Source organism: Sander vitreus, chromosome 19 (assembly GCF_031162955.1).
Source record: "Sander vitreus isolate 19-12246 chromosome 19, sanVit1, whole genome shotgun sequence".
NCBI lineage: Eukaryota > Metazoa > Chordata > Actinopteri > Perciformes > Percidae > Sander > Sander vitreus.
The window spans coordinates 5,472,791-5,495,175 of record NC_135873.1 but is presented as its reverse complement, the minus strand read 5'-3'; the positions used below and the strand labels follow the sequence as shown (position 1 = coordinate 5,495,175).

Sequence of the window (22,385 nt, the reverse complement as noted above, 5' to 3'; positions counted from 1 at the left end):
GAATAAATGTAAAGAATAGGTAGTATTAGTTTTTTAATAATTTTCTTGTGACAGAGAGAGCATAGAATTTTAATTTCACTCGTCCTATACGTACAAAACACCACTAGATGGCGCCATTCAACTACAACAAAGCACCGGCGGCTGGAGTGAGGGAGGCGCCAACCGCTGCATACAGCCAGGTTTGATCTTCATTTCTCAGCGAAACAGAGAGTAGAGAGGATCGGCTCAGGTGTCTCGGGTGAGCAGCTATTATGTTTAATCATCATCTGTGAAAAACCGGGTTGTAGTTGTAAGCAGCACACGAGGAGCCACGAACAAACCACGTGATCAAATGCGGAAATTGTCCGATCCTGAAAGTGTAGCCGGAGAAAAGAGAAAAGAGGGGAGTGGAGGCTGTGGTGTCCGTTTGTGTTTTGAGCTGCTGGTGGTTACTAGCTGGACCAAACAACACGGCCACACACAGACGCTCGGTTATCTGCACGGTTAGCTAGATACAGTGCGAGTGATCAGCTCCCGTGAATAAAAGTCAGGTAAGCTTGACGGTAGACAAAGCAAAAGAAATGTGACAGTTTGTGTTAACGCGACAACTTTTTACGGAAATGATTAACAACACCCAGCAAGGACGGACTCACCTGTCGGGACAGCTCACTAGCTAGCATGTAGATGTTCATGTTGCTGTGTAGTTTAATAATGTTAGTTTCAGTCATTGTGTGTGTGTGTGTGTGTGTGTGTGTGTGTGTGTGTGTACTTACTGCAGTTTTTGTAAAAAATGTCACTTTTTGTGTGTATTTATACAGTCACAGCCTTGTTATATTCATTATGTGTTGTGCTGCGTTATTGACCTTTTTTTTCTTACATGCACAATTAAGAGCGAAAACCAAGGAGGCACTGTATGATGGGCCACTATAACCCAGCACATGTGCAATATCTAGATGTGCAATATCTCAGCTATTTTTACAGTATTGTCTAGTATGACTGATACAAATGTTGCAGATACATTTTCTGTTGATTCACTTTTCAATTAAACACCTAATTGTTTAAGCTCTAGAATCACATATTGACTGGTGCAACAAAGGTAAAGCGCTAAGGACAGGGTTAACGGTGTAGTGAGATAGTGTTAACTATAGTGAAATTTCTGTTTTTCCGTCACGCCCAGCGTGTGCCTGTTTCTCATGGAGGAGATCAAATCACTTTCCAAAAATAACAAGCATCACTTCAAAGCAGGAGATGGACTTGTTGCTGCTCTCTGTGGCATCTGCTATTTCAATGTGTCAACTGTGGCACAGAGCTGAGGGAGGGCTGTCAGCTTCATGATTCAGATAAAGTGGTCATGCATGCATGTAAGTAAGGTACGGTGCTCACATCCTTTGGAGGTTACTGCAGAAGGAACCAGTCTGTACAATGCATTGGTTACCACAGTGTGAATATACAGCAAGAACAGCTTTTACCAATAATTCATTACTTCTAACAACTCATTTATAAATACATCTGTGCTCTTTAATGACACAAACCATCCCATTTGCTTTTTGGGTCACATCTGTTCTGGTTGACATTGCAAATACATTCTGACCTGGGGCCCGTTTCAGGAAGGAGGTTTAACAAACTCTGAGTGTAACCCTGATCTCTGAGTTGATTTACCCTGAGATGGGAAACTCTGAGTTTTCGGTTCCAGAACAGCTGATATGAGTTGGTTCAATCAACTCCGAGTAGGTTTACGCGCGTGCACCACCACAATGAAAAGGCAGCATGAATGGAGCCATGGTACTACGATTCACCATGGTAACAACCACAAACAAACAGGGCGGCGGAAATACTCATCCACACAAACAGCGAGTTTGAACATGTATTTTGTTAAAAAAGCAACACAGCGGCTGCTGTAAAAGAGAGAGAATTGGTGTGGGAGAAAATTGCTGCTCCAGTCAATGCGTAAGCATTAACAGAGTATTAATTTCATATTTAATCACAGTTAACTTATAATATTACTGGTGAAAACTGGAATTGTATTACACCTATAATTTCATTTAGGTGCAATCCTGCGGTCGAAAAAGTAAGCTATTGCTATATCCCATTCTGAGGTTGCAACACCATGATCATTAACAGAACTATAATTTATAATCATTTATTTCTTTTTAATGGCTCTCACTGGTTTGTCTCCAGGGAACACAACAAAAACATTTAAAAAATGTTTCAGAGCGAGTCACACTTTTCTGACGGCTCTGCATACAGTGGCTTTACTATTACAGTATGATCCGCATCACCAATGTTATAAAGAAAACTGCCGTTTGCAAAAAACGTATGCGACACAAATAATCTGCTTGGATGTTAATAAAGCATGTCCACGATGGTGGATGTTAGTGATATGAGGACGGATATCTACATATCTGATGGACTGTGAAAAACAATACCTCTCAAATCGGTTATGTGGAAATGAAAATACATCTAGTCGGGACTCAATATCATCTCCCGACGTAAACTCTCTGTGAAGTAATACAACTTTTTCATCAACGGGATCGTCGACAAAAGGACGTGACATGTTTGAGAAATAAACGTTTTATAATCTGCCTAACATAAACCAATACGTTTTTTTGTATTCATGCAGATAACAAACTGCATTAAAATGCGCCTGATACAGACTGAATGAGGAAATGAGAGAGAAGAAACCTCGAGTTTCTTGAAGAAAACCTGCTCCCGACCAAGTTAGGTTCACAGACTCAGTTAGAGTCTGAGGTTAAGTTACCTCTCTTTCTGAAACGGAAAACCCAGAGTTTCCATCATCTCAGGGTTAACAAACTCAGAGTTTTCACTAAACCTGCTTTCTGAAACGGACCGCTGTACCCCACACTATGTTTGTGTTCAAAACATCAAACACAACAGCCCTGTTGCACCACACAACACTATCTGGTGTCACAGCTGCCTTTTACCTTGCAACCGTCAACAACTCTGTTTTACAGCCCATGCTGCTGCACGAGGAATTGGAGAAAATAATTTTCCCTTTGGTTTTTCTCTTCCAAATGAGTTTGGCTAACCTGCAGGTTTGTTTAAAATCTGTTTGATTGTCTGGCTGCTCGTGTAGGCTATCTTGCCCTGTTGGGTTCCTTTTTGAGGATGTTACTGTATCCCCAGTTCTCAGCAATATTACTGATAGCAAGGATGGCCATGACTACAAAAAAACAGATCCAATATGTAATAAAGAGGAATTATCCTTTAGCAAGTTGTATACAATGGCAGTGGTCAAATTAAATAATATATTTCATGTGACAACAATCACCTAAAGCATTTATGTCAACACCTGTAAGCTTGCGACGTTTTTGCAAAGCTGTTTCCATCCATCAGACATACTTTACGTGTCACCCTGCTGCTCTCACAGCTGGAGATGTTTGAATCTCATCAGTGGCTTTCTAATCATAGCGACCCATTTAGACACCCAAGCCACACTGATATTTCCTACTGTTCAAAGTAGATCATTCGGTGATTCAAACCTATTCTCAGTGGATGTGACATTTTTCTGTTCCATGATGCGACATCCTTCCCTCCCATGTTGCAGCAAGAGCAAAGCAAAGACTTTGGCGCTGTGTCTTCGTTCCCAGCCTTGCCACATTAAAAGAAGAAAGTGCAAACCACAAGTGAATCATGGGGTCACTGGTCTCGCAAAATGTGTAAAAGGAGCAATTAAATGGTTATACCACTCACTCAAAGGAATCACAGGTATCAAGACTTGGCACAGCTGATATTTTTTAACAAGAACATTTCAAAGGCTATTGTTAGACCAGCAGCGTTAGATTTTTTTATGTGTCCAGATTGGAATATTGATCAAGACTGCAAAAAAATAAATGTATGTTAACATGGCTGCATACATGAGCCTCAGTAAACTGTCTGTGCTGATATCAGGTATTAGCTTGTCATAAAGAGTGAGAGAAAACTTTTTTAATCTTCTTGCGCCCCAACAACACTCAAAAGCCACCACTGTACTTATACTGTATATTTATAGTCACCATGCTTGTGTAGGGAAGCCTCTCTTTTGAAATACAAAGTGTGTGTGTGTATTATAGTGTGGCATGTTGCTGTATAATTAACTAGGGGAATACTGATACTTTATATCTACGATTTAATTTGTCTTTTGATTATAAGGTCACGATTCGAATATATTTTTGATTTAAAAAATGTTTTTTTTTCAGCCTTGACACTCACAATAACAAGGACCACATAAATGCATTATACGTTTACAGAGGGGCACTTGAATGCACCATAAAAGTCCAGTCGGAGACCACATGCTCTACATTTTTTGTTGGCATAGACTATACAGTCCATGGTTGTTGGTTTAGCTAGCTACATAACACAGGGAGGGAAGGCAACATGTTGTCACACGATGACTTCAGGGAAGCAGGTATTTTCTAGTTCTGTTGTTTGTCCGTCAACTCTGACTCCAGCAGTGGCCACGGTGTTTCAAAAAGTGCAGCAGTTATGCTGTGTCTTCCGTGTGTTTTTTCTTTCTTCTTTTTTGGATACGTGCAAGTAGGCCAGGGTGGAGAGAAAGAAAATACTAGGAGACTTGTCGATACTGCTTTTCATTTTCGTTAATTAGTGAGAATGCTGATGAAATGAATGCTGATGCTGATTGAAATCTTCAGCTCTTTCAGCTAATGATGGGACTTCAACTTTTTTTCTGCTATTTATACTTTTTTAAATATTAAGCTTTTAAACATTTTATTTTAACATTAATGTCAATGAGACCAAGCTTCAAATCCTTCAAATCCTCTTCTGCTTCAAAATGTATCTCCTCCTACATTCTTTCACCTACAGAAGTGATTCAAACTTTAAACCATTCACAAAATATTCAGGTATTCGGGGTGTGCCCAGTGTTTTGATATCTTTTACAGTTTTTGTAAAAAAGCTATTTAAGTTTAGTGTACATTTCAGGAAATTTTATCGATTAAACGGAGTGTGTATGTAGCTTCTTAGAGTGAGTGATGTCACAGATTAGAGTGTGGTGCTTCGAAATAATTATCTTTGTCCTTGCTCTATAAACTGCTCTCACTCACACCCACAATTTTTACTTGTCATACACAATTTATACATCATAACGTAGGTATTTTTGTCTAGTTTCCACCAATGTGCTCAGTTATGCGATATGACTTATACTTTTGGCTCGGTGAGCTTCCAAATGACAACAGTTCCAAATCTTCTTCCATTCGCTCCCCTGTTAAAGATCCTTCACATTTCAGAGCGAAATGCAGAGCGAACCACTTTTTTAAAACAATATGTTCACATTTTTAAGTTTATCCATATGAATTGTATATGATTACGTTCAGAAAGGCCTTGTGGTGCTGAAGATGAGGTCATCTGACTGATAGCACTTATCGTTTTAGCAGACTGAGCCTTTATTTGAGAGCTCGATCTCAGTGTATCTGAATAGCTGCAGTGTGCCATATTAACAGCAGGTGCTGCGGTCGTTAGCTGATCAAAGAGATCTCATCACAGAGATCAAAGGGAGTTTAGTCACGGGTCATTAGTAGCCATGACAACACTTTCACAGAGAAGTCAACTTGAATACTACAGGCAGTAATATGAACATTAGTCTATATCCTTTGCGTTCCACTACTGTCTGTCTGTCATTCTGTCATTCTGTCTGTCTGTCTGTCTGTCTGTCTCCCTCCTTATCTGTCTGTGTCTCCCTCCCTCCCTCCTCTGTCTTTGTCTTTGTCTCCCTCCCCCTCTCCTTCTCTGTCTCTCTCTGTCTCCCTCCCTCCCTCTCTCTGTCTCCATCCCTCCCTCCCTCTCTTTCTCTTTCTCTCCCTCCCTCCCTCTTTCTCTTTCTCTTTTCTCTGTCTCTCCTCCCTCCTCTGTCTCTCCCTCCCTCACTCAATCCTTCTCTGTCTCCGCCTCCCTCCCTCCATCCATCCATCCTTCTCTGTCTGTGTCTTTGTCCACCTCCCTCCCTCTCTGTCTCAGTCTCCCTCCCTCTCTGTCTGTTTCCCTCCTTCTCTCTCTCTCTCTCTCTCTCTCTCTCTCTCTCTCTCTCCCTCCCTCCCTCCCTCCCTCCCTCCAGGGTCATTTGTGATTTCATCCATGTATATATCCTTGATTCTTTTGCAATATATTCACCTCTCAGTTCTTTAGGGTCATGCTTGTTTGTTCTAAACAATGGATATGGCTGATAATAATACAATGTATTTATACTGTAAGCCTTTTTAGTCAATTTATTGGAACTTCCACTTTTGACGGTATTACAATTCAGCTTACAGCTTTTATAGAAATGTTTTTCGACTGACTTTGATTTCTGCATTTTAATACATGTTTCTCATAGCATTTGTAAGTCTTCCATACTTAATAGATAAATTCAGAACTCACAATGTTTAACATCGATGGCATCGTTGAACTTTTAAAGCCAACAATTCAGTTTGGCGTCAGCTTTTAACTTTTTAAGGAAATTCATACTTATTAAAACGATTTAAACTTTTTCAACTATTATCACTACTTTAACAACTTCTTACGGATTTAAGCTATTCATCCAGTTAAGCTATAGCAATTCAGCGATTCAGCATTCCCACGCATTTTCTGCAGGAAATGCATTTTCTAGTTGAAATTGAAAGCTCATATAGAAATTGTGACACCCCTAGCGCTAACTATTAGCAACATGCCAAACCTGGCGACCTGTACACTATCCATGCTGCCTGATTGGTTCAGATGCCCTTCGAGATGATTTTAACAAAGCACCAGTACTAGTAGGCATTCATTTGTACTAATAATAGCATTATTGTCTGCCCCAACTCTTGTGGTAAAATGATTTGACCAACTGTCTTGTTTTCACTACTGAAAATACTACTGCTACAATTACTAGTATTGCACCAACTACAGTTTCCACTTTTGGTAACATTAGGGAGGGTAATGAGTCATTTGTGGTCATTCAAAGCTTTCAACTGGTTTTTAATAATATGTAAAGTCACAGCTTTAGAAAACTTGTAGAACTGTAAACGTGTTGGTTATTGTTGTAGTAACCAACACAAGTAATGCCTGAAAATAAGGCTGCTCTCTTGAGTATTATTGTGGCAGTAGATTACATAGACCTGCTATCTATCCCTTTCACGTGTACTGCCATTTATTTCCAGCCTATATTTCGATATTTCGTTATATTGGGCACCTCCCAGAGATGTGATTAATGTTTTCCATTTGTGTGAAGCTCATGAAGAGCAGCTTCAGCCCTTAGCTAATCCTCTTAGACTGTTTTGTTGTTTCCATTAATTGAAATCACTGCTGGGAGTCTCTGATACTCTTGGATTGACTTGTACAGCACAGCTGTGCTCTCAGCTGAAATACAGGCTAACCTGGGGCCATGCATTTGGAAAGAAAAAAACCTACTGTGGCGTGCTATTATTTCCCTGTTTTATTTCGCTCTCGTGTTGAACCTTTACCTTCCTCCTTATCTTCCAGTGTTCTTCTGTTGATTTAATCATTGCCTATTGTTCTCTGTCTCATTCTCTCTCCCACTCTCTTTATATTGCTAAATGATTCTCCCTCATTGTCTCCTCTATCCTAACTTGTTTTGCAGGCTCGTTCTGCGGTCACACTGCTGAGATGACGAGGCTGTGACCGGGTGTGTCCAAGTGTGTTGGTACTGGACTAATTCTTGTGAAATGGCTGCAGCTAAGAAGAGTGAGTTTTTATTATTGCTTTCATTGCATGTTGTAATAAATGTGATGTACACCAACTTTTCATATTTAAAGGTATGTCTCCTAAGTCTTTCAGTAGTACAAAGTCCACTCTAAAGCTGTGGAATCAATTTTAAATTGTAGATACGGCTTTTAGGCAGACAGGACAAGCAGTAGTTAATATCTAAGTTGTAGCCAGCCCAGGCTAACCCACTGTCTCAGCACTGGTCTTTTGTTGTTGAACTCAATCATGTGGCAACAGGCTGCACAATTAATTAATTGCATAAATTCATCTTAGGGGAAGTGAGGTAGGTCCAAACTTGCCCAGTTTGGCAACAGAAAGAAAATCAGTCTACTGTTACTACTTAAGTTACACTCTAACTTCCGTTTCACTTGGATTTTTAAAGTTTCTTAGAAGGGGTTGGCTGTTGCAATTAAAAACAAGATGACAGATTCTTCAGTATAATGTATTGTGATTGAGAGCCCCACATTAACCTTTTCACCGGTGAGACATCCTGGGGGCATTGCAGGAAGGATAATCAATTAGATTTCATTCCATAATCGATTTGTTCTTTCAGTTGGGTTTCTTGAGAAAGGGGTGTGTTGATGCTGGCGAGTCGGTGTCAGCAGTTTTGCGACAAATTTTTGTGAAGGCAAGCAAATTTATTTCCTCAAAAGCAGGAAGGGCTAAAAAAACCACTGGAAGAGAACCTGGCAGAGAGCTGTAAATGACTCATCACATTTTTATCACAACCATGAATATGCTTTATCTCTGACCCAGTGGAGTATAGGTACAGTATGTGGTGTATTCAAGGACCACTCTGCAGGCCTTTGTTTTCTTTGATAAGGTCACTGAATGAAGGGCGGTGCAAAGGGAGCTTCTCTATTGACTTCTTGCATATATTTTACATACGTATGTCTGGGGTGGACTGAAATGTCACAGGAAGAGTGTTGCCTTTTTCTACGGGGAGAGGTTGGAATGTGTTGCCATCTTTAGGAGAATAAATGTATTTTATAAATGAAAGACACTTTTATTGGGTAGTTTTGGTCTTGTTTCTTTAGAACAATTTTACAATAGGCAAGGATCTCTGAAGAAGCAGTTTGCTATTCGAACTTTGTTTACACTAATGTAGTAATGCTAAGTTAAAAAGCTCCACATTACGTTGAGTGAGAGCAGGAAAAAAAGCATTTTGTAAAACACTGATGTGGTTTTCAGCTATTAGCAGGGGTCAGCAACCTCAGGCACACGTGCCACCATTGGCACACAGTAGCTCAACTAAGGCACATTAGCAATAAGTGTGCAAGAGAGTATTTTGGACATTTTCCAATCTGCATGCCAAATGACCTCTTTAACAGCCATTGGAAGGCACACAGCCTGTTATTTACGGTAGTTTGACTTCTTCTTCACAGAATGCGTGAGCGGGCCCGATAGATAGTGGCAGGCTTAATGCTGATATGGCACACTGATTAACAAGAACATTTTAAAATGGCACTTCATATTAAAAAGGTTGCGATCCCTGTGTTAGACAGTAGATGAAACCAATACTCTCCTAAACTTTCTTTGTAATCACTTATTTTGTATGTTAATATAGCTGACTATACAGTATGGGCCCTATTTTAACGATCTAAGCGTATGGCGTGAAGCGCATGGCGCAGGTGTGTTTTAAGGCCAAATCCACTTTTGCTAGACTGACGGTGGAAAAAAGGGTCCGTGCGCCAGGCGCATGGTTCAAAAGGGTTATACTTAGTGTCTTAATTAATTCATAGGTGTGTTTTGGGCGTAACATGCAATAAACCAATCAGAGCGTCATCTCCCATTCCCTTTAAAAGCCAGGCGTGTTTGTCACTTGGCGCATTGCTATTATGATGGCAGATTTGCGCCGTAATATTTTTATTTGTAATCTTTTGCATGTTTGTGTGCTGCTGCGCTTCCCTGTGTGTGCGTGCGCTGTGCAGAAGCCTAGGTGCATTTTACTAATGCGCTGTTAAAATAACAATGAAATGCTGCGCTATTGACTTTAGACCAGGTTTTTGTTGGTCAATGGCGCAATCACTTTCCGCTGCCTCAAGATAGCAATACGCCAAGAATTCACCTGAACACACCTCCCTGTAAGACCAGCACGCCCATGGGCGCACAGATGGGCGCAGGTGCATTTGCTATTTAAACGACGTGGACGCTGGATGGTCTTAAAATAGCAAAGACACTTGCGTCGGGCTTTGCGCCGCGCCGGGTGCAAGATAGGGCCCCATGTGTCGTCACATAGATTTGTGTTTCTTGAGATGGATTTGTGCAGTCCAATTGTAAGGCTGGCAAGTAGTGTACCTAAAACATAATTGAATTTGTGTTTTACAAACGAGTCCCAGGTGTGTTAGGTTATTAATATCTTCACCAGATGGAGAAGCTTGCGATTTACAGCGAGTGATGACTTAAGGTCATCGAAACAGGAAGGGAACTTGGCCATAGTGCTTTTTGGAAATCACATGACAGAGCTGTTTAATTGCAGGTGATGGTGTTAGGGAGACCTACAAATATTGCATTGATTGAAACCAAATGTGGTGCTTCTTTTGGTCCTAAATCTACTGCTTTTCCCCCCGTACAAATGTGCATTTTCTTTGTTTATTTGGAGCATACTGATATTTTGGTAAAAGAGAAAGAGTTCAGATAAGAAGGCTGATAGGCTGAGCACTGTAATATCTAACAGAGGCAGACAGACAGATTAGTGGAAGGACAGAAGTAGATAGAAATTAATCTGAAATAAGCCAGTTCAGTGGGATTGCATGTGCGTACACATGTGCAAATTTTATGTTGTGTGTGTGCACATGCATCTGTGTGGTTATGGGTCTGCTACTACTGAGAGGGTTGTATACGTGCAAGTACATTAAATGCAAATATAAAGTAAAAAGAGCTGAAGAAGTAAACATTAAAGCAATGCGGTAAAACGTGCCAATGACACGTGTTTTTTCCTATACACACTAAATAGTTAAATTACTTTTTAGGGGAATTTGTAGCATATTTAGGTGCCAAATGGTTAGTCACTCAAACATTACGCAATATATCATCAACATTGTACAGTTAAGAATGGTCATATTTGTTGCTCTTGAGGCTGTGAATCAGTGTAATTGATGAGGCTGTGCCGAGATGATTCCTGAAAACAGGACAGGATGAGTAGAGCTGTAGTACTCATTGCAATATGCAACTCAGTGAATGCAGGGTTTGTACGGGTGCTTGAAATCCTTGAAAATGCTTGAATTTTGATGTTGAGTTTTCAAGGTTTGAAAAGTGCTTACATTTTGGATAACTTGCTTGAAAATGCTTGAAATTCTAACTGTATTTCTTTCACAACAAATACCTATCTGACTGAATAGTTTGTTTATTAAATGGAGAAATAAAATGTTGGAGAACTTAAAATAAAACCTGCTCGCTTGTGCATGTGTGACTGCGATCTGCCCGTCTGTTTCCATATGTGACTCCGCCCCCTGTACAGGTCCTATCCCCTGACCAATCGGCTATCCTAGCCCTAACCACTCGAGGTGAAATGCCTAACCCCAACCAATCGAGCTGCTTCGTAGGGCGGGTCTTGGCGTGGGATTTGTAATATCGCCGGCAGGTTTTCGTTTCAATGAACGTTGGCTGGAAGATGAAAAATACAAATTATGGATTAAACGGGGACAAACCCCACGAGTTGCCTTTTGTAAAGTCTGCAAAAAAGACGAGCAGCTTTTCACAATGGCCTTATGCAATATTTACACTGCTCTATTCCTTTAGATAAATGTATATGTCTTGGCAATGAAATACATTTTTATTTTCAATTACATAATATAGGCTATTTATCAGGCAGGTGCCTGTGCACTGTCAGAGTCTTCTGGGTTAAAATGGAATAACAGGTTGTTGTTGTTGTTGTTGTTGCACTGTCTCAGATTTTGTTCAAACCTTGTCTATATCAAGAATGTGTCCCAAAACCAAGGCCTGTAATATATGTCTGTTCAAATCCTGTCTTCGTATTTTCAGCCCTTGAAATTACTTCAGTTTTACAGCCTGAAAATCCCATTATCTGGGAAGCAATATTTGGACATTAATATAATGAAAAGTATTATTCATAGACAGCCCAAACTTTGTAGGGTGGAAGACAAACATGTCAATATGATTGAACCATTACAGGTTTGTACAGCATGCCCTAGATTTGGGGAAAAAAAAGTGTGAAAAGACTGACATTAAGGGTAGCATAAACTTTGAGCAAAATCTAAGAGGGTGCAGCAACTGTTTTCCTGGATTTTGTCTGATTTGACACAGAATGACCCAGCTGCATGTCATCTGGCTCAAATCCTCCCACTCAGTGTTCAGTTCTTACATTGACTCAGGCAGGTTAGATAGCAAGCAAAGTCTATTTAGACAGTGATACATTTAAAAAATAAAACTTGTGTTTTGCTTAAATATCTGATCCGATACGAAACACAATGTTGGTTGTTTATAGCATTATCTCTTTTAATGTGATAAAACCACTAAATAATAATTTGGACTATGTATTGGTATGTAATTCACGTGGTGTAAGGTGCTGGAAAAAGCTTTAAAATGGACCTTGAAAGTGCTTGAATTTGACCTTGGAAAAGGTGTACGAACCCTGTGAATGACAAAATTGAACAATGCTGCCAGCTACACCCACCACCATCATGGCTGGTCTGCACAATAAGGCTGACTCTGTCGATTTTACAGTATGTTTTGAGGCATGTTTGATTGCAATGCTTGTTCTGTAAATACCAGTAATGGTTTTTGGCACGGGCGAAGCGGGCAGCATTTTTTCATGACACATGGGGGGGCGGCACGAGCACTTAAAAAAAGAATCCTTGAAGTGGTTTTCTACCGTATTATCTATCAATTCACTGTGTGGAGAATTGGCAAGTTGGCGCCCCTGCTTGCTGAGAAGGTACCGTGCACACTGCACAGAGAAGCTGTGAGAAGGGGAAAGGGGAGCGGGGGACAGTTCACCTCTGAGTCGAATGGGTTGCTGGGCATAGGCACCGACACCGTTGGTGTTCCGCTAATACTGAGCACCCACCAAGCTGATCGCGGTTATGTGTCAGTTAAACTTTTCATCTCCAATCCTATCCTGAGTTGAAATATTGCCTACTTTACGGCTTTATTATCGAGTTGATAGGCGTGTGTGTTCGTGTCGGCCGTCTGAAATGCTAACATTTTTTGACTACTTTTTTTTTTTTTAAAGGGCGTACGCCCGTGAGCACCCACAGAGGAAAACATAAATTGGCGCCTATGTTGCTTGGTCTCCCAAATGGAACGGACTGGACAAGGGGGGGGGGAACGGGGGATGATAAGGATCTATCGGAGATCTACCCCAACTTTTGGACTGCTCTCAGGATTGCACTTACTCTGCCAGTCACTGTGGCTCAAGCAGAGAGGAGCTTTTCAAAGCTAAAGTTGATCAAGTCATACCTGAGGTCAACCACGTCCCAGGAACGGATCACTGGCCTTTCCGTCAGTATCAATCACTCAATAGGGGAGCAGATTTCATATGATAACATCACTGATGATTTTGCATCAAGGAAGGCCAGAAAGGTCAGATTTTAGTTTTAGTTTGTGTTTTCTGTTCTTAGTGCTATAGTGTAATAATTACATTCTCTTTAGTGTGTTTTCACATTTGTGTGATGAAGGATTTGTGCTATTTAGAATATTTATTCTATATTTTATTTGCATATTATTATTATTATAGTTGCTCTCTGCTTTTGTTAAATTTTTTTATATATCTGATTGTATATATTTTTGGCACACACACACACAGACACACACATATATATATATATATATATATATATATATTTATTATTTTTATTATTATTATTATTATAACAACATAATTGCATAATAAACATAGCAATTGCACAAATCCTTCATTAGAACATTTGAAAAACAAACTTAAGAGATTCCAGTTATTTAACTATTGCAATTACAACAGGAAACACACTTTTTAAGTTGCACAATCTCCACCTCCAACATTTTCAAAAGACAATGAACACAGTTCTGCAATTTTGTGTGTGTGTTTTTTTTGTGTTTTTTTGGGGGGGGACGCTCGAAGGGGGTCTCGCCCTGGGTGTAATTCAATGTAGAACCGCCCCTGGTAAATACACACATAACATCACATTTTAGCAGTGAGTCTTACATTCATGCCGCTGATGATTTTGCCTTAATAATAGTTGTCACATGTCTTTTAATGGATGTTCAGTTCTCACTTTAGAGGAAGTTCAGTTAGACTCATTTCACAACGTACTCAACTCTAACTGCTGATAGACTGGCTTACACTATGAAAGCCCGCCATTATTAAGCTTAATGTGTGAATCTAATTATAGTCATGGAGTTCTATTGTATGCACTTCTAGACTTCATACAAAAAGCCTCTTATAGTTCCCAGTCAGAAGTGAAGAGTTTTGTGCTTTTAGATGTGATATTTCTGGAGAGTAAGAGAGCTGTAGTGTAACTTTTGTAATTAGAGCAGTGTCTCACACACATACTTAACTTTGGTGGTGCCAAACTGGCAGGAAAGATACAACGTTGAGCTGTTGAAAAGATAAAAATGAATGTTACATAAAATTTGAGCTGAAAGAATTGTGAAAACCAAAAGTTTAAAAACCCAAAGATATACAATTTATAATGATATAAACATGTATACATTTGGGGAAAACGTCAGTCTTTAAACTGTCCCAAATTGTTAAACGGTATGGTACATACTGTATATCATACATTGCTCTTAATGGTTAAATGTTGAATATTCAACCCCAAACACTACGATACTACATTTCTTGTCATCAAATACATGGGTTTTATATACTTTCTTATCAGCGTCACTTTTGAAAAAATGGTGGACATCTTGATAATATTTTACTTTAATATATGAATTGAAGGCACATTGTCAGAAAAGAAAACTCTTTTTCAGATATAAACCTACCCTGGCTCTTGTTATCCTTTATCTGGATTTGGGAGAGACTTAGCATATTGCGCTTGTATCTTTAATCAAAACTTTCACTATGGGATATTGTTAATATTGCAAGGTGTTCTGCTTTATCTTTCCATATTAAACAGCTTTAATATATTAAACAATGTTTTAATATAACCAAACCCCCCCCCCCCCCCCCTACACACACACACACACACACACACACGCACACACACACCAGCCCGCACATATGGAACATTATGTAACTCCTGAACTCATTATTGTGACCTATATTGCTGAAAGCAAGGATTTCTAATCTCTAATATGAGTCTGTATAAAAGTTTAATGGAACTAGGCCAACTGGGGCAGTAATGTCCCTCGCTTCATGTAATGCAAAGACATAATTCAGCATATGAATTCAATTAAATGCATTGGTGCAAGAAGTATACACAGTAGACTTGGCTCTTCAGTATTAGCAAAAATGCATTTGAGACTTTCAAACATTGAGGTGTGATTAATTGTAGTAAGGCATGATTGTTCCAGCAAGATGTAATTTAATTAGTGCTTCATGTGCTGTTGTTTTGGAAGTAAGAAATATGAATTATGTTGCTATCAGTTTGATCTTTGAGATAAATGTTACATTATTATCAGGCTCTGCTCTGTTATCTTATTAATTAATACAGTTGACACCGGTTTGACTTTGGCTTGTCATGGCTTGGCAGAAAAAGTAAAATGATCCTCTTTTCGACAAAAATGTGTGACTTTAAGAAATATATCTCTGGTCCAGATAAGGAGGCGAAGAAATGCCTCTGCTAATAAATTTAAAGAAAAGGAGACCCATATCCCAACTGTCAAGATGGCAAGAATTTCCCGATTAAAGTTTAAATTGGAGTTAAAGTCCCTGAAAACTTGGTTTCAAAACTTTGTATGACTGATTATCCCAGCAATCAACGTTAATCTAACTAAAATGGAAGGAGTCTCTGTCTGTATGTTCTTTGATTTTCTGCCAAATGGCATGCTGGGTATACTGCACTGCTAGGGGCCGCAATTATGTCATGGCAGGTGTATTGCTCAGGACCCAAGGAAGCTCAGTGTTGAATGTGAAGTGAGTCTGGATAGAAATATAACCAAGCCTGAGAAGCAGCGCCAAAATGCCTAGTTCCAGAGTTAAGTGGCAATAAGAAACATGGTGCCAAGGAAGTGTGTGTGTTTATGATAACACACACACACACACACACACACACACACACACACACACACACTGCAACAGCCATTTCCCGAAGAGTTTCTTTGGGAAATGGTGTTCAAATTTAAGTGATGGATGAGTCCCAAAAACAGGACAACCTCCTATTAATACAATATGTAATAAACATTTAAAATGTTGTGTAAATGTAGCAAATGTTTAGTTATCTCTTATTGTTTAACTTCTGTACATGCTTTACTCTCCTCTGAGGTCTGGGAAAGTGATGCTTTATAATCAGTCCCGAGGCCCTTCAAATTCAGACAAATTGTTTGTTGTCAAAGAGAATTATTGTTTTTGGAAGGAGGGGATTTATTTGGAGAACAAGTTTCCATTCTCTCACACTGGGAATAAACGCCTGGGCAGGAGAACGATAAATATCAGTGTCTCTCAGTGTCATAGGAGAGCGCTAAAACCTAGTGGGAAGTAATATGTTTAGCTTGTAAGCCTAAACTTCTTTAGTTCCTTTATTTTGACACTGGGATCCCATGGAGATATAGAGAACTATGGAATGTTATTGAAAAGGTAAGTTTGAGTAACTGTAGTAACTGTATAATTTAAAAGGCCACCTTTTAATTTGTTTTACCTCTAGGGTTCAAACTCTATTAGAGCTGCCAGTAGCCTACATTCGGTCGCAAAGCAAAATAATTTGTAAGCAGTTGTGGTCAGTAATAAATCTCCATCATATCAGCAGGGGAAGACATGATTGGCCAATTTCTGGTATTCAAAAAGGCCCCGATATAACCAGAGCATGACTGTAAATTGGTCCCTCGCCCCTGTGATACCAAGAATCTAAACAAACTTTCTAGTCTTAGCGACTCTCTTGTTGATTATGACTGCAGCCAGCAGAAGCTCCTGGAGCATTTCTACCATTTTTCACTCTAAATCATCTACTCTTTTCAGACTTTTTCAACATCCATTTATCTTATTCTTTTCCCCTTCAGACGTTTTCCTCTCTCCTTTAACTGTTCAACTGCTTTCTCTCTTTGCCTTTTGATCTCTTTTTCTCTTCCTTTGTCCTTCAGTCCTGCCAACACTATAATACACATATATATATATATATATATATATATATATATATATATATATATATATATATACACACATAGATATGTGCCTGTGTGTGTGTTTTTTTTCGGGCCTTGGCAGCTCCTGAGCATTCACACTTTGCAACCATAGCAGGTCACTCAAACCTGCTATGGTTGCAAAGTGCCTAATGTCACTGATAGTCGACAGGTCCGGTTAAGCACGTCTTTTCTCTCTTTAAAATGGGTCCAGGAGTGGTTTTGTTCATTTCCGACCTTCAGTGGCTCTTCCCTCTTCTCTCAGGTTGTGCGAAAGCAGGAGGCGTTCGGTTCTCAGAGCCCCCCGCTGCTGGAGCCCCATCACATGTTCACTTCGACGAAAAGCTGCATGACTCCATCGTCATGGTGACTCCGGAGGATGATGGCAACTTCATGGTCAAGGTGTGTTTAACTAACTAACTAACTAACTAACTAACCTGTAACTCATTAGCTACAATGGATGAATATGATTTGTTTAAACTTAAGGTTGTAAGGTGTAAAGTTTTTACATGATTGTGAACATTTAGACTCAGTACTGTCTCTCTTTTTAACTTTTTCGCCCACCAGCCAAAAATGCTTGGTGAATATTCAAATTTCACCAGCCACTCACTAGATTACCATTGCATTTTTGGCTGGTGAGTCAATCAAATCTACCAGCCACTTGCATATTTTACCAGCATTTGGCTGGTGATATTGCTAATTTTGAAACCAGAAGGCAAAGAATAAAATCATTTTTCCATCGTTATAACAGGTTACTTTTTCCAAGGGGGTCTGCCCACTGACATTTTTAAGAAACACCTAATTTAAATTACTGTACGCCCCATATCCAGCTTATAAAGGTTAATTGAGTGTTTTTTGTTGTTGCTCATAATCAATTGTTAAAAATAATATTTGATTTTCCGTTTGATTGACTGTTAGTCCTATGTTACCTGCCTAGGGACTGCCGATGAAAAGTATTTATTTTTACTAATTCTGGCATATTTACATGGTGTTTTTATACAACAGTGTTCATAAATATGCATGGTCCCTATCAAATAAACCAATAAAATAAAAAAATAAAAAATAAACTGCTAAACTATGACAGGGGACCCATGGATGTGGTGTTGTAGTTAATCGCCAGGAAGGAAGTAATTGACAGCAGTAAATGAGACACAATGTCATGCATGGCACTTAGACTGAAAGAAGATCATCTGCAGTGCATAAGATAGGGTTGTTGCCATGCTTTTTATGCAGCAAATGTTGCAATCACATCCATTTAGTTTCAAGGAGTCACACTAAAAACTGGAAATCTTTATCTGTATTAGATAATGCTTGGCTTTTTTTTTTTTAGCAAGCTCACTTATCAGCTGGCATGATCACATACTCCCTTGGATCAAAACGTGTTCTGGAGTAGATTTCTGCCCAGCCAACAGCCATTATTCAGTCCCCATCTGCTTTATGGACACCATTTACAGCAGAGCACTTAATCCAAGTCCAAGTTAATGTTCTTGCCAGGGTTATAATATCTTTGTAGATCAGATTCACAATAAAAACAGGCAATTAAAACGCCTGATATAGTGTATAAAATGGAAGCAAATGGGAGCAGGTAAGGACGAGACTGGGAGTCAACAGCTAAAGGTTGATTAAAAGTTCATACTGTACAGGCACAATATCCTATATCATTTCATCAAATTATTCAAATTAAATAAAAACCCAGGCCAAACCAAGCTACTATACTAAAGATGTAAACAGATTTATTACCACCGCTCAAACAAAGTAATAATTTTTGAAGCAGATATTAATTTAGATTTACTTGAATAAACAACAACACTACCTTCTCACAAATCTGTATGTATCTGTATAGTCCACTGGGCCTGGAAGTCTTAACAGGTATACTCTAATTATAACTCTTTGATCTAGTGGGGGTAGTGTCCTCAGTTTCTACGAGCTTTGACGGGCTTCATCTGCAAAACATCCAGGAGAAGATTAAAGTCTTTTCTCATCACCGTTAATCTCCTCTGTTGGCTATAAAGGCAGAGAACAATGATATCAGACTTCTCATCTGTTTTTTTGCTATCAGCTCTTAAACTCTGGAGGAGCTCAATGTAGGAGCCAAGCAACAGAAGGTGCCACCGGCTTCAAAAAAACTGTAATAACAGGAGCCGGTGGAAAAGAAAAACGTACTTCTGTGTCTTAAATTTGACGATCAGTTAACTTGTTTCAGCTGGGCAGACTTCATTAACATAGAAGCTGCTGGTGATTGTGATGCTAATGAAGGGTTGCATCGATGAAACATGTTCCATCATGTTCAATTAAAACGTAGCTCATTTATTTCTTTGAGATTGCTGGGGGGGTTTTAACAGCTCTTCAGTCCTACATTGTCCTAGATGCAGTTATTAATGGCTTTTTTCTAATTAATATTACTGTGAATACGCATTCACCATTGCACTATTATTAGCATTGAAATTACAGGAAGAAACATGGGGGGTACTTTGCAGCAGAGATCCTTGGCTGGATTTGAGCACAGGACATGAAATAGAAACTCAGAGGAGGATTCCCAATCACTTTGGTGGTTTTTCTATAGCACCACCATGAGGTTAACATTTGTGGTTTCGAATGAAATGACTTTCCATCTAGCGCCACCATCAGATCAAATTTTAATTTGTCCAATACTTTGGTTTATGACCAAATACTCGAAAAACCAATGACCTTCCCATCAGCCTCAGGGCTAATGTTAGCATGCTAATACGTTAAACTAAGATGGAAACCATGGTAAACATAATTATTAAACATCTGCATGTTACCATTGAACATGTTAGAGTGCTAATGTTGGCATGTCGCTCAAAGCATCGCTGGGCCTCACAGAGCTGCTAGCGTGGCTGCAGACTCTTAAGTCTTGTTTTTAGATGTTGGATGAGGACACTAAAAAGGAAAAACTAAGAACCTCGCCTATGTACAGGTGAATAATAGCTCCTAATGTGAAAACAATTAAAAAGCACTGATTTAAATGTTTGAGAAAAGACATGCACACAGGCAGAGGACCGACACCACATGATTTATCTAACAAGTCATGGATTCGCTACCCTTCGAGTGGGCGGCACACAAAACTAAGTGCATCTCAAGTAGTTTACGTTTTCAGAAAAGATTTCCTGCCTGCAGGCAGAGTAAGTCCTAGAATCATTTAAATCAATATTATTATTTGGTCTAATTTTTTCTCTTTTTACTGTCACATAATAAACCTTACCTTCTCGCTTCCCGCTTTAGTTGATGAATTCAACCACTTAAATTAGGGCTGGTTGATATGACGATATGCAGTATATCAAAATGAAATAAAATTGTCTATCGTATATATATTTTTCTATATTGTTTCTATCGTGATGTCGAAAAAAACAGCTGGCGTTACAGCAGTATTTACGCAATTTGGACGACGCTTTATGTTCTGATACTTGCACGTTATGTTCATTTTGCACTAAAGTTCTTGGTAAAATGAGGAAAAATACTTTTCATATGTCAAGTATTTAATTTGCGCAGGAGTATACAAAAATAAGCTTTTACCATTTGGTTAGTTCATATTGACTATTTTTTTTTTTTAATTACCAGAAAACATGCTATATCGTGGTAAATGTTGGTTGAAGTTCACTAAACTTGGATGGTGTATCTGCTCTAATAAACACCAAACACACTCAGGAGCCTTTCAGGTTGGTCGTCTTCTTCTGCTATTTCTCAGTTACACCAAAATTCCAAACAAAGGTTTTGTACACACTCACTGTAGCTAAGCCTTTCCACGCTTTGAAACTATTTCACAGCCAAATCAATTTGCTAAAAATCTGCTTGTGCACGTGTAGATGGACTACAAACTTGGCTGTGACCTTCACAGTTACAGAGCAGTGTGAGTTTGTGCAAGTGTGTTTCACAAAGCTCTTTAAGTGCGCCTGAGAGTGGTGCACAGAGTGCTGTCAGCCCGGCGTCATGGCTCATCGTGGAGCTGAGGGGAGGTGGGTGGTGTTGCTATGGAAATGGCCGGGGGGGGTTGTACAGACCAAATATGAGGTGGGAGTGTGTGGGATGGAAGTGGTATGCATGCAACAGCTGTATGAATACCAGTTTTGAATAGGGGTCATTTGAATTTCACAATGTCTGTATGTCACTGCGTCAGGCGGGGTCACATAGAAACAAACACAAAATACTTGGTAGTGTTTTTGTGTGCTTTAGTATCTGATGAAGATAATGGACATAAGCAGCTGTCAGTGCTGCAGAGATCAGCTGGAAAAAGTGTGGGTGCAGAAGCCAATTGAAATTATTTGAGTGACTCAGGACAGTCATGTTTATAGACTTGCAGATTACGTTTATGAGCTTTATCATTAGGTTAACATGCACATTAACTATAATCATATTACTGGGAGTAACCAGATTAAGGGTTAATGACTGCAAGAATGTGTGGCTGCCTACGGGCGCTGACACACAGAGCCGATTATCGGCCGTCGGACCTTCTGGCGAGGTCAGTGACTCGAGTCTGTTCGGTGTGTCCCATGACCGTCGTCTGTCCGAGTAGCCGTCGGCCTTCATTTGGGCCAACATGTTCAGTCTGGAGACAGGGCAGTCGGGACTCACCCGGAAATGGGGAGTGGATGAGCCACTCAAAATCTGACGAAAATCTTTGTAACGGACCTTTGTTGATCTGAAATGAAGACAGATTCAGCAACTGCATGGCCTATTTCTCGCTTAAAATGTTTTCAGAAACACGTTTCGGTGAACTATTTTAGTACAATATGAGATCGTATTCTGAACAAGCCGCCACGACAGTCTGGCTGTGAATTTCCAGAGAAAAAAGCCCACGTGACACGTTCGTCCAATCAGCTGCCGGTTTTCATTTTCTGGGAAACAATCATACACTGTTAATAGAAACAATACAGAGAAGCGCCGCCTGCTGCTATGGAGACATATTACGTTTCCCTCAGGAGTTGGTGGAGAACAAAACAGAGCTCAAAGAAGAGTGAATATTGGACTTAAATCAGTCAAATCCTTAATTATGATAGTGTTTCCTCAGTTCAGGACTGTTCTTTTATAGGTTAATGTTTCATTCACTGTCCATGGAGGATTTTTGTTTTTATTTTCTCCCAGTGACATCGCACATGTCATTTAGCGGACGCTTTTATGCAAAGCGACTTACAATTGCTATATATCAGAGGTCGCACACCTCTGGAGCAACTAGGGGTTAAGTGTCTTGCTCAGGGACATTGATTGTTGATGTGCGGTTGATGTATCGCAGTGGGAATCGAACCCAGATCTCCACTGTGTCATATCCACTGCGCCATCACCACCCTTTTTTTTTTTTAACCTAGTAAGTAAAGACTGTTGCATGTTCATAAATACTGACTAAATTGTCTTGGTGAACTGGACATACAAGTTCATAAAATGTGTGGTATTTCTCCTCAAGTTGAGTAAAGAATTGCACCATTGTTTTGGATAAATGATGACTCATTTTTGTCTCTGGGTGTGTCCGACTCCCAGTGTTA

The 22,385-nt window shown here is 39.5% G+C and overlaps 1 protein-coding gene across 2 annotated transcripts in view; it reads left to right on the top strand.

Moving 5' to 3' along the window:
• Positions 1-156: 156 nt before the first annotated feature.
• adisspb (adipose secreted signaling protein b) overlaps positions 157-22,385 on the top strand; it is a 33,991-nt gene continuing 11,762 nt past the window's right edge. The window contains exons 1-3 of one of the 2 annotated variants that reach the window (XM_078276042.1): positions 157-238; positions 7,547-7,650; positions 17,156-17,292. In XM_078276042.1, the coding sequence (XP_078132168.1) occupies positions 7,632-7,650; positions 17,156-17,292 (156 nt within the window). In that variant the 5' untranslated portion in view covers positions 157-238; positions 7,547-7,631. The other variant, XM_078276041.1, reaches the window with a different exon arrangement.